This window comes from Mobula hypostoma, chromosome 23, assembly GCF_963921235.1.
Source record: "Mobula hypostoma chromosome 23, sMobHyp1.1, whole genome shotgun sequence".
Taxonomy (NCBI): domain Eukaryota; kingdom Metazoa; phylum Chordata; class Chondrichthyes; order Myliobatiformes; family Myliobatidae; genus Mobula; species Mobula hypostoma.
The window spans coordinates 25,239,632-25,255,761 of NC_086119.1; the positions used below are offsets into that span (position 1 = coordinate 25,239,632).

At 40.6% G+C, this 16,130-nt stretch overlaps 1 protein-coding gene across 2 annotated transcripts in view; it reads left to right on the top strand.

Moving 5' to 3' along the window:
* Positions 1-16,130, top strand: part of rab34a (RAB34, member RAS oncogene family a) — a 64,551-nt gene that overhangs the window by 33,071 nt on the left and 15,350 nt on the right. For both annotated transcript variants that reach the window (XM_063031821.1, XM_063031822.1), the window contains 4 exons: positions 5,465-5,530; positions 6,523-6,624; positions 9,898-9,962; positions 13,474-13,525. In XM_063031821.1, coding sequence (XP_062887891.1) covers positions 5,465-5,530; positions 6,523-6,624; positions 9,898-9,962; positions 13,474-13,525 — 285 coding nt within the window. The remainder of the gene's footprint in view (positions 1-5,464; positions 5,531-6,522; positions 6,625-9,897; positions 9,963-13,473; positions 13,526-16,130) is intronic.

The window sequence follows — 16,130 nt, forward strand, 5'->3', positions numbered from 1 at the left end:
ATTTAAGAAACTTTTAGATAGGCACGTGGATGATAAAAAAAAAGTGGAGGGTGATGTAGGAGGGAAAGATTAGATTAATGTTATAGTAGTTTAAAAGGTCAGCACAATATTTAGGACCAAAAGGCCTGTACTGTGCTGTAATGTTCTATATTATATACAACAACCTGCCATCCCAGAAACGTGTCCATTGGAACTGGCACAAATAGAAATGCGGTGAAAGCCTGGGTCTAGATTTTGATAGATCAGGATTCTTGTGACCAGATAGGCAGAGGTAAATACTGGTGATTCAGAATCAGAATCAGGTTTATTATCACCGGCATGTGACGTGAAATTTGTTAACTTAGCAGCAGCAGTTCAATGCAATACATAATCTAGCTGAAAGAGAAAATAATAATAATAAATAAAATAAAACAATAATAAATAAACAAGTAAATCAATTACATATATTGAATAGATTATTAAATACTGTATATTAAAAAAGTGAGGTAGTGTTCAAAGATTCAATGTCCATTCAGGAATCAGATGGCAGAGGGGAAGAAGCTGTTCCTGAATCGCTGAGTGTGTGCCTTCAGGCTTCTGTGTCTCCTATGGTAACAGTGAGAAAAGGTGATAGAAAGAAGGAGAAGAGGTGATGTTGGACCATGAGTGAGAGAGGGTATGGGAGGAAGTTCTGAAAGGGATGAGGAAATGGAAGATAGGATGATCATAAGAAGGGAAAGGATTATCTCTTTGCAGGTTTAGCCCATGCAAATTGCCCATAGCTTATCTATGCACTAAACATACTAATTTGTACTCGATTTCCAAAGTTCAGCTTCACAGACTTCATTCCTGCTCATCCTACCAATAGCTTCTGCCTCCCTATTGCTGCTGGGTTTCCTGAACTCTAGAAGTCCAAGCTAGCATCTATTATATTTGAAGTTGATTATTGGCTGCACCATTGTTTGCTTGGTTAAAATATGATAAGCACACAGGAAACAAACCCAGGTACTAACCTTCTACAATCAGCATCTCAGTAAGTGCATACTTACTTCCATAGGTAAGACATTTTCTGATTTATAATCTGTAAATCATAGCCCTAAATCTCCCACTTCCCTTTACCAACCCTGTCCTGTGTGTCATGGCAATGTATAATACCAGGACTAATATGTTTGGGTTCTTTTGGGCACAGTTTAAAGCTTCTCATGTGTTTTTAAAAAAGACACAAAATCATCAGAAGACCATGAAAAAATGACATGGGCAAGCCTTGCTAAAGCAGAATATCAAGATTAGGAACTCGTATCCCAAGACTGCAAGAAGGCACCCCACTGGTGATCTCCATTTTCCTCTCCTTTGTTGACCATCTCTTTTTTATTTTCATCCTTATGTTAACTATCCAAGTAAGAACTGAGACCAGAACTCACAGTAAAATCACTGAGCCAGATGCTTTTCGGATGAAAGGAATAAGGTCTTTATAAAATTAGTAGACCTCATGTTGATATATATTTGTTATTTATTAATATGATTTTGACCTATATTTGTCCCCTATCCTCTTTAACAGGGAGAAAAAAGTTCAGTTCTAGAGATCTGAATTGCTAGCTCATTCATGAGTGTAAGATCAGGTCACTTAACATCCTATTTCATTAGTCTATGTGTAAATGTTCTGCTACATTTGTAAAATCACTGCAAAACTTTGACCTCAACACAATTTTCCTATCATTTCTTCATTTTCCTTTGTGTCCAAAACTATTCTGTGTAACCAGTACTATTCTTACTCTATATGGCTTTACCACATGGAATGGCATTACTACAGTGACGCTGACAAGAAACTGTAGTATGTAGTCCTACCATGACGCTGAAACAGAACTCAGGCACATTTCCTCCAAAAGAGTGTGTGTTTCTCTAACATACATGTTACCAGATTGCTCTTAAAAGTATTCAGTGTTCAAATAAAGCAAGTTTCTTTTCACAAATGTAGGGCAAACATAGATTAGTTAATGTCGAGTAAACTACACCAACTAACAATTCAGTCTGCTCACTGAAACCCAGCAGGATGAATATTTCGATCTCAATACAAAGAAACACTCGATACGTTGATTATATAATTATGGATATTTACTGCACCCATTACTAATTAGACAACAGAAAATGTTCTTTACAAGATGAAATAGTATAGTGCTTATTGTAAAATGTACAAGTTGAGTTTACAAATATCGATTTATGGAGAAATTTGTTTGGTTTATAGAGAGCACATAGCACATTCGGTATTAGAGATTTTTCACTGATAATGAAGCTTGATTAACACATGGTTGCTAAGATAGCTCTGTGCATAATATTTTTGATAATATGCTTCAGTTCATGTGTAGCTAGGTAACGGGCTTTGTTCGTACAAACTTGGGAGCTGTTGTTTCACGGAGCAAAGGTTAAAATAGGGAGGAGGAGGAGGAGGTTGGTGGCTAAAAAAGCTGTTTTGTGTTTTTTTTAAGTGAAACATCTACACAGTCTTAAATAGAATGAAGGTCTATGTGAGATGGCTTAATTTTTCATGCAGCTGACTACAAATTAAAAGTAAACATGCTGAGCATTGCCAAGAGTGGCAGAGCATTTACTTTCGAAAATCAGCAAATTGTGTGACATGTTTCCACAAGGTTTCAGTGCCACAATTAGAGAAAGACAGTTTAAGACACTGAATCAACAAGTAGTGAAGTGGTGATTGCTTTGGTCACCACGTCTATTAACATAACAAATATCTCAGAGATAAATTGCCTGTATCTATATGAAGTGTGTAATGTTTTTATTTTCCTAGCTTTCATCAGACACTTTACTATCTCCCAGCCATTAAAGCTTCAGATGTTAGTTATTATTTAAGATTTTCTTGTTTTTGACAACCTCTAAAAAGTCTATATTAAACTTTTCCAGATGAAGCATGGCACATTCCAGGCGTAGAATGAAGCTTCCTTAATTTTTTTTTGTAATTCCCAGAAGAATTATCTGTGTCAATATTTCCATCTTCCAAACCAAACTCCTTAGAAGCTGGTCAGCATTATGGAATTTGATGACAAATGATTCACACATCTCCACATACTTGGGTACTTTGTAGTGGAGATAGGGAGTATGGAATGCTTCTAGAGAAAAGATGCCTGAAATTGTAGGAACTGTGGGCTGTTAGCAGAGAAGGAGCATTGAGTTGGGGCTAAGGACTTAAACAATTCATAAAAATTGGATGCTTTACTCTTTTAAACTAATTCTAGTTAACAGTAACCCTGTAAGGCCATAATCATAGCATCATATGAGACCTAAGAGCTCCCTAAGACAGGGATAAAGATCTGCGCAGACCAATTGGCTGCAGTATTCAATCTCTCACTTACATGGTCTGAGGTTCCCATCTCCTTCAAAAAGACATGTATATCACTAGTGCCCAAGAAGAGCATGGTGACCTGCATCATGACTACTACCCTGTAGCACTTAGATCAATCTTAATGAAATGTTTCTAGAGGTTGGTTATGGTGTAAATCAACTCCATGCTCAGAGATGATGTGGATCATAAGACATAGGAGCTGAATTAGGCCATTTGGCACATGGAGACTGTTCTGCCATTCAATCATGGCTGATCCTTTTTCCCCTCCTTAACCCCACTCCCCGGCCTTCTCCCCGTAACCTTTGATGTGGTGTCCAATCAGGAGCCTATCAACCTCTGCCTTAAATACACCCAATGACCTGGCCTCCGCAGCTGCCTGTGGTAACAAATTCTACAAATTCACCACCCTCTGGCTAAAGAAATTTCCCCGCATCTCTGTTTTAAATGGACACCCCTCTAACCTGAGGCTGTGCCCTCTTGTCCTAGACTTCCCCCACCATGGAAAACATCCTTTCCATATCTACTCTGTCTAGATCTTTCAACATTTGAAAGGTTTCAATGAGACCCCTCCTCATCCTTCTAAATTTCAGCGAGTACATACCCAGAGCCAGCAAATGTTCCTCATATGATAACCCTTTCATTCCCAGAATCATCCTTGTAACCTCCGCTGAACCCTCTCCAATGCCAGCACATCCTTTCTTAGAAAAGGAGCCCAAAAGTGTTCACAATACTCAAGGCGAGGCCTCACCAGTGCCTCATAAAGCCTCAGCATCACGTCCTTGCTCTTGTATTCTAGACCTCTTTAAATGAATGCAAACATTGCATTTGTCTTCCTCACCACCAACTCTACCTGCAAGTTAGCCTTTAGGGTCTTCTGCACAAGGACTCCCAAGTCTCTTTGTATCTCAGAGTTTTGGATTTTCTCCCCTTTTAGAAAATAGTCTGCACATTTGCTTCTACTACCAAAGTGCATGACCTTGCATTTTCCAATATAATATTTCATTTGCCACTTCCTTGCCCATTCTCCTAAGCTATCTAAGTCCTTCTGCAGCCTACCAGTTTGCACAACACGACCTGCCCTCCACCAGTCTTTGTATCATCTGCAAAACTGGCATCAAAGCCATCTACTCCATCATCTAAGTTATTGGTATACAGCATAAAAAGAAGCGGTCCCAACACTGACTCCTGCGGAACACTACTAGCCACTGGCAGCCAACCAGGAAAAGATACTTTAATACCCACTCGCTGCCTCCTACCAATCAGCCAATGCTCTAACCAAGCCAATAACTTTCCTGTAATACCATGGGCTCTGAACTTTGTAAGCAGCCTCGTGTGTGGCGCCTTGTCAAAGGCCTTCTGAAATTCCAAATGTACAACATCCACTGCATCCCCTTTATCTATCCTACATGTAATCTCCTCAACGAATTCCAACTGGTTTTTTTGGGCAAGGTCTAAGGAAACCATGCTGACTTTGTCCTATCTTGTCACCAGGTACTCCATAACCTAATCCTTAACTGTTGACTCCAACATCTTCCCGACCACTGAGATTAGGCTAACTGGTCTATAATTTCCTTTCTGCTGCCTTCCTCCTTTCTTAAAGAGTGGAGTGACATTTGCAATTTTCCAGTCCTCGGTCACCATGCCAGAGTCCAAGGATCATCTCCAGTTTGCCTGCCATCACAGCAGATCAACATCAGATGTAATTTCTCTTGTTCTTCACTTTGCTCTAGACTAGGGGTTCTTAACTTGGGGACTGCAGACCCTTTTATTAATGGTTATGGTCCATGGCATAAAAATGGTTGGAAACCCCTGTTCTATACCATGTGGAAAACAAGAACTCATACATCACCTACAGATGCATCCTGTCTCAATGCATCATAGTTTGGTATTGCAACTGTTCTGCCGTTGTGTCTATGCATGTATCTACTTGTGGATGTGACAATAAATTCAACTTTGACTTTGAATTCAGTAGCTCCCCTGTGAAAATAATGGGCAGTAAAATGCCATGAATTCAATAATATGGACTCCCCAAAGGAAGAGATAAGCTTTTGTCAGATATAGAAGTAGGTCATATATGCACTTTTCTATAGTTTTTGTAAGATCTCTAAAATGAATGTGTTTTTATTTCAGGTTGAAGATTTCCAAGATTATTGTGGTTGGGGACCTGTCAGTGGGAAAGACATGTTTAATCAACCGGTGAGGATGGACATACTATAATGGCATCATGCCTAGTTATGCAACATTGCTGTGGATCTGGAGTCTCATTTTGTTCAGACTAGTGAGAATGACACATTGCTTTCCCTGAAGGACTTCAATGAAGAAGATGGATTTTGAAGGATATACTGTCTTTGGAGGTGGTGCAGGGGAGGTTCACCAGGTTGATTCCAGGGATGAGGGGGTTAGACTATGAGGAGGGAGTGAGTTGCCTGGGACTGTACTCACTGGAATTCAGAAGAAGGAAAGGAGATCTTATAGAAACATATAAAATTATGAAAAGGATAGATAAAATAGAGGCAGGAAAGTTGTTTCCACTAGTACACGAGACTAGAACTAGGGGACATAGCCTCAAGATTCGGGGGAGTAGATTTAGGATGGAGATAAGGAGGAACTGTTTTTTCCAGAGAGTGGTGAATCTGTGGAATTCTCTGCGCAATGAAGCATTGGAGGCTACCTCAATAAATATATTTAAGAAAAAGTTGGATCGATTTTTGCATAGTAGGGGAATTAAGGGTTATGGGGCAATGGCAGGTAAGAGGAGATGAGTCCATGGCCAGATCAACCATGATCTCATTGAATGGCAGAGCAGGCTCGATGGGCCAGATGGCCTATACCTGCTCCTATTTCTTATGTTTCTAAATATCCTGTAATTTCATATTCACAATTCAAAATGAAAATCAAAAAACAGCAGACTCTGGAAATCTGAAATAAAATTTTAACTGTATTAATAATGCAAATTCTTAAAAACAATCAGTACAATTTAATTAGCAGCTTTTAATAACAGTAATAGTTTTAAATAACAATTTAATTTTTCATCTGTTCTGGAGGGAAATTTGCTAACATTTGTTTCTGAATTGCTGGACTTGTAACCTGACCAAATTGGCTGTATATCTTGCTGTTTATGTCTGTCTTGATAAAGTGTGAGGAAATAGGCATTTCGTACCTTTTAAATTTTTCCATATTCCCTTCAGTTTCTGTAAGGATATCTTTGACAAGAATTACAAAGCTACTATTGGAGTGGATTTTGAGATGGAACGGTTCGAAGTACTGGGAGTCCCCTTCAGTTTGCAACTGTACGTATGCAGCTGAATGTGTCAATTGCAAATATTAAACCTTATCAGCTTTTATTACTAAGAAGTATTTGTTCTCATCCAGAGCATGTATTTAATAGAATTTGGTCATGTTGTAGCACATTTACACACAGCTTGGTGAAATAGGACATTTACAAGGTAGACAAAATTTGATATGGAGTCATGAGAAATGGTGCATTTTGTAAAGAGGGTTGCAGAAAGGTAATACAGTTGTACATACTGATCATTGAAGATGATAAAACAAAGTTGATAAACCTGTTTAAAAAAGCATAGAGAATTATTCAATTCATATGTAGAAGTGAAGTACAAAAGCAATGAAGTTAGTAGGCACTGTACTTTGGGAAAGAGGGAAAGGGTGAAAAGATGATTGGCTTGCATGATACCAATGATGTTAGACTCTTATTATGTGGTAAACCAAGATGAAGTGTCATTTCTGACCTTTAGAAAATTAAGGGAAGATATAATCAGAATCAGGTTTATTATCACCGGCATGTGACGTGAAATTTGTTAATTTAGCAGCAGCAATTCAATGCAATACATAATCTAGAAGAGAATTTGTTGACATGCCAAATCTCTTCAAACACCTAATGAAGTATAGCCACTGTCTTCCCTTCTTTATAACCACATCAATATGTTGGAACCAGGTTAGATCCTCAGAGATTTTGACACCTAGGAGCTTGAAATTGCTCACCTAACAGAGGTGTTCAAAATTATAAAAGGCTTTGATAAAGCACGGAGATGAAACATGTTCACTTGCAGGAAACTCTGTAACCAAAGCATTGTAGTAATTGCTTAAGAAGAGACATAGCCACTTAATAGTTTCCATTCCCCATGATCAACAGAATATACCAGACAGGCTGTATCTGCTTGGATTTCTATCTTAGTGCCCTCAGATATAACCCATTTAATGTAGTTAATTCATTTAGTTCTGTTCAGTCTATCATTTCTCAGCTTCTAACGCCATTCTCACTCTCTACCCTCACCAGGTCTTGCTCCATCCCTTCCCCCCAACATTTTGTGCTGGCTATCTATATTTCAGTTCAGCTGAAAGGACTTGGCCTGAAATGCTGCTGTCCATTTGAGCTTCCATACACACTGGCTAACTAGCTGAGTTCCTCCAACTTGTTCTAGGTCCCACCATTTGCAGTCTCTGATGGTTCCAATTAATATTCAGTGGTCTTTGATCATTATTTGCAATCCCTGATCAATACTTATTGATCCTAATTGGTATTTAGTGACCCCCCCCCATCAAGAGATAGTAGTCTGTTCATAGGTGCTCACTGACCCATACCCAATGCAATTTGATCTCTGATTGATATTCAGTAACCATAAATAAGTATTCAGTAAACCATGAATGCTGCGCATATATCTTTGAACAAAATATGCCGATACCTCATTGATTTTCTATAATTTCTGATTAACAACAATTGATGACTGATCAATGAACCATTGATTTATTGACCCTTGAGTGGTCTCCAGCTACCAAGCAGGAAACACTTTGCTTTGAAAGCAGGATTGGGTTCAACTTGATTGAATTTTGAGGCAGAATAGGTTGTTGGCTATCTGTGTAAGATACTTTTGACTAGGGCAGTCCAGCATCTTTGCAACTAACTGCTAGCAAAAGAAAAAGGCAATAGCACATTCCTGAAAATTATGTGAAGTACAAGGGTAGGTCTGAATTTTAAAGGTGTATTAGAATACTCTATGGCTTTTAATAAGCTATGTAGCAAACTTATGAACCAATGCTCCTGTATAGATTTGGTAAGGCATAATGAAATTTGTAAGATTCTGGCCCTGTTGGGGTGAGAGGTATCAACACCACAGGTGTACTTTTATGAATCGTGGTTTTAGATAGCCCCTCTCTGAAGAAAGTATACTGGTCTTATAAGGGCCCTGAGACAAGCCAAAACATAACCCTAATTTTGGAATGAGAGGTCAAACTGTTAAGTGGAAAGCAGAAGTAAAATAACAATTCTGAGAGGTATTGGAAAACAAAAAAGAAACTTTATTCCAAGAATTATTACAGAAACAGAACCTAACATTCAGAAGTAAATATGTTGAAATACACTTCATCCCTCAAAATTGCTCTCAAAAGATGTTGTAACTGAGTATTGCAGCATAGTATTTAACTTAGGTGCAGCAAAGTAAGTCCAGATGTTCAGTTCCATTGCTGAATCTGGTTGTGAATGTTTGTGCAGAGGTTTCAGTTTAGACTGAGCTCACTCATTGTCAGAATCACATCCATACTGCAGCACATCCAGGCAGAGAGGCACAGGCACAAAGGTGAGGAATGAAGCCTCTGCTGGTATGAAGAACACTGTGGTCTGACCAATAGTAACACTGAATATCATGCCTCTTTCCCTCACATAAACTGGAATTGAAATTGCTCTATCATGCTCCTTCTTCAATCGATTGTTCTTCCAAGTATTTGTCACAGGAATGACTGGATGACCTTTTCCTGGGGAAATTATGTATATTTGACATCCTTTGTGGAGCTCTCTTACTCCTCAGTAAGGGCAAGAATAGTGAAGCAGTAACAGTGCTTAGAGAATGGAATAGGGTAAGTGGAATAGGGCCAGATATATGGCTTGTAGATTTGCTACAGGCAGTCTTAGAATCACAGAAATATCAGCCAACACCACCCAATCTCAGAAAGGAAATTCAGTGGCATGTGAGGCCCTTTTGACAGTGTACATGTTGCAGAATGTTAGTTTTGTTCATTGATTTTTGGTTGGCATAGAGGGATTACTAACTTTATCCTATATTCTGGTGAATTTCAGTTTTACAAGAACAGATATATGGTCATAATCTAATTAGGAGATGGTGCATGCTTGAAAATTGGAATGGCATCTCCCTTTTCTGTTTCTCCAGAGGGAATAACAACAGTAGGTTCCTTAACAGTGAATAATAAATCCTTTACTTTTCATCACTGAGCTACTGTTGACTTGAAATTTGAGGTAAAAATAGTTAAAGAAAAGTATAAAAGAATGCAAATTAAGATAAAGTATGAGCAAATGGATCATAAACCGAGAGAACAAAGGGTATGGTGGGGGGGGGGTGGTGAAGCAGGATTTATACACAGTTCCTTGTTGAGGCAGAACCAGATTAATGGTCACATGAACAGACTAAAATGTGAAAATTGCCAGAGCAGATCAAATAGTTAGTTACAAATAGCAAGATTATGATAATACAAAGGTAGGTTTGGATGGAGTTATATTGAAATAAATCTAAACATCTCCATATATTCTCCAATAGATGGGACACAGCAGGTCAGGAGAGATTCAAGTGTATCGCATCAACGTACTACAGAGGTGCCCAAGGTACACTTTATTTTCTGTGGTTCTGCTATCATGAAATGTAGTTTTATCAGATTTGGAGAGGAGGTTGACATGTATATCAAACATAGCCTGTGATGCTCGCCTAGTACTGCACAAAGGAGGTGCTGGTTCATTGATTGTGACTGCCCTTCTTGTGAGATTTTCAGCTGGTTCATAAAATATCCTCTTGCACTACTTACCGAAGGGAACGGGATCTCCGGAGCATCACAGAAATGTCATTCATCTCATTTGCTGTTGGAATGATATATTTGTTGATGTAACATCAGTAGTCATTGGGCTATCAAGTAATCTATTTTGTCCAATATCTTGAGGTACTCCCAAGCAACAAGAGTCTGTACAAAGGCAAGTATCTTTACTCGTGACTCATAATCTAAGTTTGTCTTTGTATTCAACCGGGGGCCAGGAGAACCCAGCAGAATTAACCATTCCCACAATCCTGAATCTGTGTCTGATGGGTGAGAAGTCTCTTGCATGGTCCATCCTGCATCCTGTTCTCCTGCTAGACCTCCCCGCATTCCCCATCCCAGCCCGGCAAGCTCCAACACGGGTGAAGTGAAGTCCTCCTCAGACATGCAGTTGGTGGTGAAGCAGTGATACTTCCCACTGCTGCAGGAGAAAAGTATCCAAGGAATACCTGCTGAGCTCTGAGGCTTGCACTTCCCTTGTCCAATGCCTGCTGCTGGCAGTTCAGAGGGGTTTTTTTGGTGTCCATCCATGATGTGTAAAGATTAGCTCTATTTGTCGCATGTATATCAAAACATACAGTGAAGTGTATCGCTTTGTGCCCAATTCAAATCAGCGAGAATTGAGCTGGGCACCCTGCAATTATTGCCGCACTTCTGGCACCAACTTAGAAAGCCCACAACTCACCAACCGTAACTATTCATGTTTAGAACGCAGGAGGAAATCTGAGCACCTAGAGATCACAGGGAGAAGGTGCAAACTCCTTACAGACAGCGACGGGATTTGAACCCTTGTAGCCGTTGTTGTAACTTCTGTGTTGTGCTGTTCATGCATGGAGCAATGACAGCCAACACCCATCCCTTTCGCTAGCACTACAATTAAAAAAAATTGGGGCCAATCAGCTGCAGAAGGTGATTGGAAGGCGTAATGCACATCTGGAGACTAGGAGGCTGTCTTCCAGCAGATTCTGGTACTGATCATTCAACACATACGTGCGGCCCTTAAGAGATTAAGAAACAGACAGTTTGAAGCAAGCCAGATCACAAGAAAAACAACTCCTCAGTGATCTCACAGAAACTGCAACAACCTAAGCCAGGAGATGCTTTCCTTTTGTCAAAGCCTGTGACAGTTCTGAGTCTCCAGTCTCGTGTCAAATAGTCTGAGTCCAGGCTTAACGCCTCAATAAAATGTGAAGCCGTGTCTGCTCATTCAGACGACTGTAAAGTGTGGCATGTTGCTGTTTTAGGGGGGGAAAGAGATATCTATCCATGGTGTCCTGGACTTTATTTTTCTCTAGCCTACCTAATCATTAATATGATGTTTTTGGAAGCCTGCCTTACTGGTTGCAAACCACTTTAAAATATTAAGAGCAAGTCAAGAAATGCACAAAAATAGAACATTCAGCACCATCGTGTGGTGGGGAAATGACTGACAACTATTGATAATTTTTCAGTCTCATCTTGGTTCCATGTCATGGGGTGAAGAAAATTAACCAGTGCTGTCTGTGCTACTGAGAGCTGGTCACAGAGTGTTCTTCCCAGTGAAGAGGAGTTGAAGCTCCTTCCTCCAGTGACCTGGGTCCAAACAGAATCAGAATCAGGTTTTATATCAGCAGTGTATGTCATGGAATTTGTTTCCTTTGCAGCAACAATACAATGCAATAAATAATAATAGAAAAACATGTCACATGCTGTAAGTATATATGTTAAATATTGCAAAACTAGAAATAAAAAAAAATAGTGAGGTAGTGTTCATGTGTTTGATGTCCATTCAGAAATTGAGTGGCAGAGGGGAAGAAGATGTTCCTGAATTGTTGAGTGTGGGCCTTCAGGCTTCTGTACCTCCTTCCTGATGGTAGCAATGAGAAGAGGGCATGACCTGGGTAAGGGGAGTCCTTAATGATGGATGCCACCTTTTTGAATTATTGCTTCTTGAAGATGCCTTGACCTCTGTTGCTGTTAGTGTGGAGGTTGCATATTCATACTGTGAATACATGGATCTCCTGGCTGCTTCAATTTCCTCTCACATCCCAAGGACATGTAGGTTGGTGGGTTAGTTTGTCATAAGTTACCTGTGCCGTGTAGCTGAGTGGTACATTTTGAGGAGTTGTTAATGGGTAGGTGGAAAAAACAAGCTTCTGTGAGCTGGCATGAACTTGGTGGGGCAAAATGATCTATATATATGCCATAAAGAAGTTTTAATATTATGTGAATAACAAGAAGATAAAGTATTTGCAACCAGATGTAATCCTGAAATAAAACAGAAACTGCTGAAGAAACTCAGCAGGTCAGGCAGCATCTTTGGCAGGAATTTGGAATAACAGATACACCTAGACATTCTGGGCATTTTCTGTTTAACTCCCCATTTATTTTGGTTTTGTGCTTCTATAATTGCCAAGCTTGGGTTGTGAAATAACCTATGGTAAGAGCATGTGTGTGTTGTGGCAGTAAAGCAGTGCACAGTTCACTTATACATACATCTAGAATATAAATTCAAGTATCTGATGCAAATTTTAATTTTGTTTCTATTTTGTAATAGAACAGTAATTGCATAACAGTATTGAGGCTTAGGATGGTGGAGAAGAAAGACAGGGGTTTGTCTCATTTAGAAACGAGTTAGAAACTTACCATTTGGAGATTTAGAAAGTAGGATAGATTTTTCCCACATGGGGGTATGGCATGGTTAAATTTTCAGCAGGCCTTAAACTTAAAAGAAAAGAGAATGGGGTGTGTTTGTGGGCAAGTTACTGAATCTCTAGACCTCATTTGTACTCCTGTTAAAGACCAAAATCACCTGGAGCATTCCTTTAGCAAGGAGGTAGCTGCATGCCTGCCCAGCTGTTTCTTCATCATTGCGAGAAGTGAGAGTGTTGTTCAGAACATGTCTGTCAGTCATCTTTGGGATGAGCTATTAAATCAGTTCTTGGCTGCTTTCCATTTCGTGGCTACGTGCTGCAGGGAAAGTACCTCTGGTGACCCAGCCAACATGTATCCTTAAGTTAGCCTTTCTTTAAAAGATGAGTCGTATCTGGTCATGGTTGATTAATGAGTGGAGTTGGTGTGAGCACATTGAGTACTGTTTTTCTTGCATTACAGCAGTGGCTGCTCTCCATTGACTATAAAGCTCTATGGGGTCTTTTACAGGAAATGTGAAAGGTGCAATATAAATGCTAATTATTCTTCTGAGATAATTTTTCTCAGCCGGCTGTATCTTTAACATTTATTTTTTTTTGCCTTTCATTTGAATGCATTTAGCTCTGTTACATTTCCTGTTATTTCACGTAAGAATATTACTGCAATCTGTTTTTCAGCAATAATCATCGTGTTTGACGTCACTGACATTGCATCTCTGGATCACGTAAAGTAAGTGACAAAGTGAGGCTTTCGCTGCCATTTGAATAGAAACCCTCAAAACCATCCTGTTTCTGGATTAACAAACATAAGAAAATCTGCTGATGCGGGAAATCCTGAGCAACACACACAAAGTGCTGGAGGAACTGAGCAGGCCAGGCAGCATCTATAGAAAAGAGTAAACAGTTGATCTTCTGGGGTCAGGACCCTTCATCAGGATTGATGAGAGGTCTCAGCCCAAAACGTCGATCGTTTACTCTTTTCCTTAGATGCTGCCTGACCTGCTGAGTTCCTCCAGCATTTTGTGTGTGTTGCTTGTTTCTGGTATAAGATTATGTTGTGTGTATTGCTCTGGATTTCCATCATCCGCAGAACTTGTTGTGCTTTTGTTTTTGTTACTCTCCACTCAGATGAATTGTTGTATTTATGATAACTGAAACTCCCCAAATTCATTATACTAGTTTGAAATCATCCACTTTTCTACACACTAAGTATACTGTCCTTCTGAACTTCCTATACTGAAGGCAATGGAATCAAATGTATAAAATGATGTTCAGTGCACGGTTAGTAGAACAAATGGGGATAGAGATTAAAACAACCTAGTAGGCTGTATTTTGACATAAACAGCTTGGTGCATCTCCTTAGGGAGCAAGGTCAAGACTGATGAAGGTTTAAGACCCCTACATTGCTCTTTTAATAATGGCTGCACTTTAAAAGTACTTAAATTACAATAAAGTGTCTCAGTGAGAGTCTCCAGTCTATGGATTCAGAGAGGGGCACCAAAACCAGGGACTGTTTTGTGCCTGGTTTTTGGTACACCCCTCAAAAACCAGGGACAAAAGTGTTAACACAGGGCAAGGGAAGTGAGAAATGAAACATGGTAACTGTAAACATATTTTAACATGAGTTCATTAATAAGGCAGTGTGTACCAGGCAACTAAGACCCCTCCTTTCCTCAACTATGTCTTACAGGTCACAGCTGCATATAGTTGGGTCTCTCGGGGTAGGCTGTGCACTGATAATACTCCAAATGTACTGGAAAGAGAGCAGAGAATCCATGAGGGATGTGGTTGGATTGAGTACTTAACATAAGCCAAGTTGTTGCTGTATAAGCTTCATGATTTTTTGCAATTGCTGTTGTCAATGAGACAAAAAAGTCACAGTTGAGTTTATTGTCATGTGCACAAGCCCATTTATGCTTAGGTACAATGAAAAACTGACTTGCAACAACATCATAGGTACATAACAACAACACACATAAAAATTGCTGGTGAACGCAGCAGGCCAGGCAGCATCTCTAGGAAGAGGTGCAGTCAACGCTTCAGGCCGAGACCCTTCGTCAGGACTAACTGAAGGAAGAGTGAGTAAGGGATTTGAAAGTTGGAGGCGGAGGGGGAGATCCAAAATGATAGGAGAAGACAGGAGAGGGAGGGATGGAGCCAAGAACTGGACAGGTGATAGGCAAAAGGGATACGAGAGGATCATGGGACAGGAGGTCCGGGAAGAAAGACAAGGGGGGGGGGACCCAGAGGATGGACAAGGGGTATATTCAGAGGGACAGAGGGAGAAAAAGGAGAGTGAGAGAAAGAATGTGTGCATAAAAATAAGTAACAGATGGGGTACGAGGGGGAGGTGGGGCATTAGCGGAAGTTAGAGAAGTCGATGTTCATGCCATCAGGTTGGAGGCTACCTAGACGGAATATAAGGTGTTGTTCCTCCAACCTGAGTGTGGCTTCATCTTTACAGAAGAGGAGGCTGTGGATAGACTTGTCAGAATGGGAATGGGATGTGGAATTAAAATGTGTGGCCACTGGGAGATGCTGCTTTCTCTGGCGGACAGAGCGTAGATTTTCAGCAAAGCGGTCTCCCAGTCTGCGTCGGGTCTGGCCAATATATAAAAGCCCACATCGGGAGCACCGGACGCAGTATATCACCCCAGTCGACTCACAGGTGAAGTGTTGCCTCACCTGGAAGGACTGTTTGGGGCCCTGAATGGTGGTAAGGGAGGAAGTGTAAGGGCATGTGTAGCACTTGTTCCGCTTACACGGATAAGTGCCAGGAGGGAGATCAGTGGGGAGGGATGGGGGGGACGAATGGACAAGGGAGTCACGTAGGGAGCGATCCCTGCGGAATGCAGAGAGAGGCGGGGAGGGAAAGATGTGCTTAGTTGTGGGATCCCGTTGGAGGTGGCGGAAGTTATGGAGAATAATATGTTGGACCCGGAGGCTGGTGGGGTGGTAGGTGAGGACCAGGGGAACCCTATTCCTAGTGGGGTGGCGGGAGGATGGAGTGAGAGCAGATGTACGTGAAATGGGGGAGATGCGTTTAAGAGCAGAGTTGATAGTGGAGGAAGGGAAGCCCCTTTCTTTAAAAAAGGAAGACATCTCCCTCGTCCTAGAATGAAAAGCCTTATCCTGAGAGCAGATGTGGCGGAGATGGAGGAATTGCGAGAAGGGGATGGCGTTTTTGCAAGAGACAGGGTGAGAAGAAGAATAGTCCAGATAGCTGTGAGAGTCAGTAGGTTTGTAGTAGACATCAGTGGATAAGCTGTCTCCAGAGACAGAGACAGAAAGATCTAGAAAGGGGAGGGAGGTGTCGGAAATGGACCAGGTAAGCT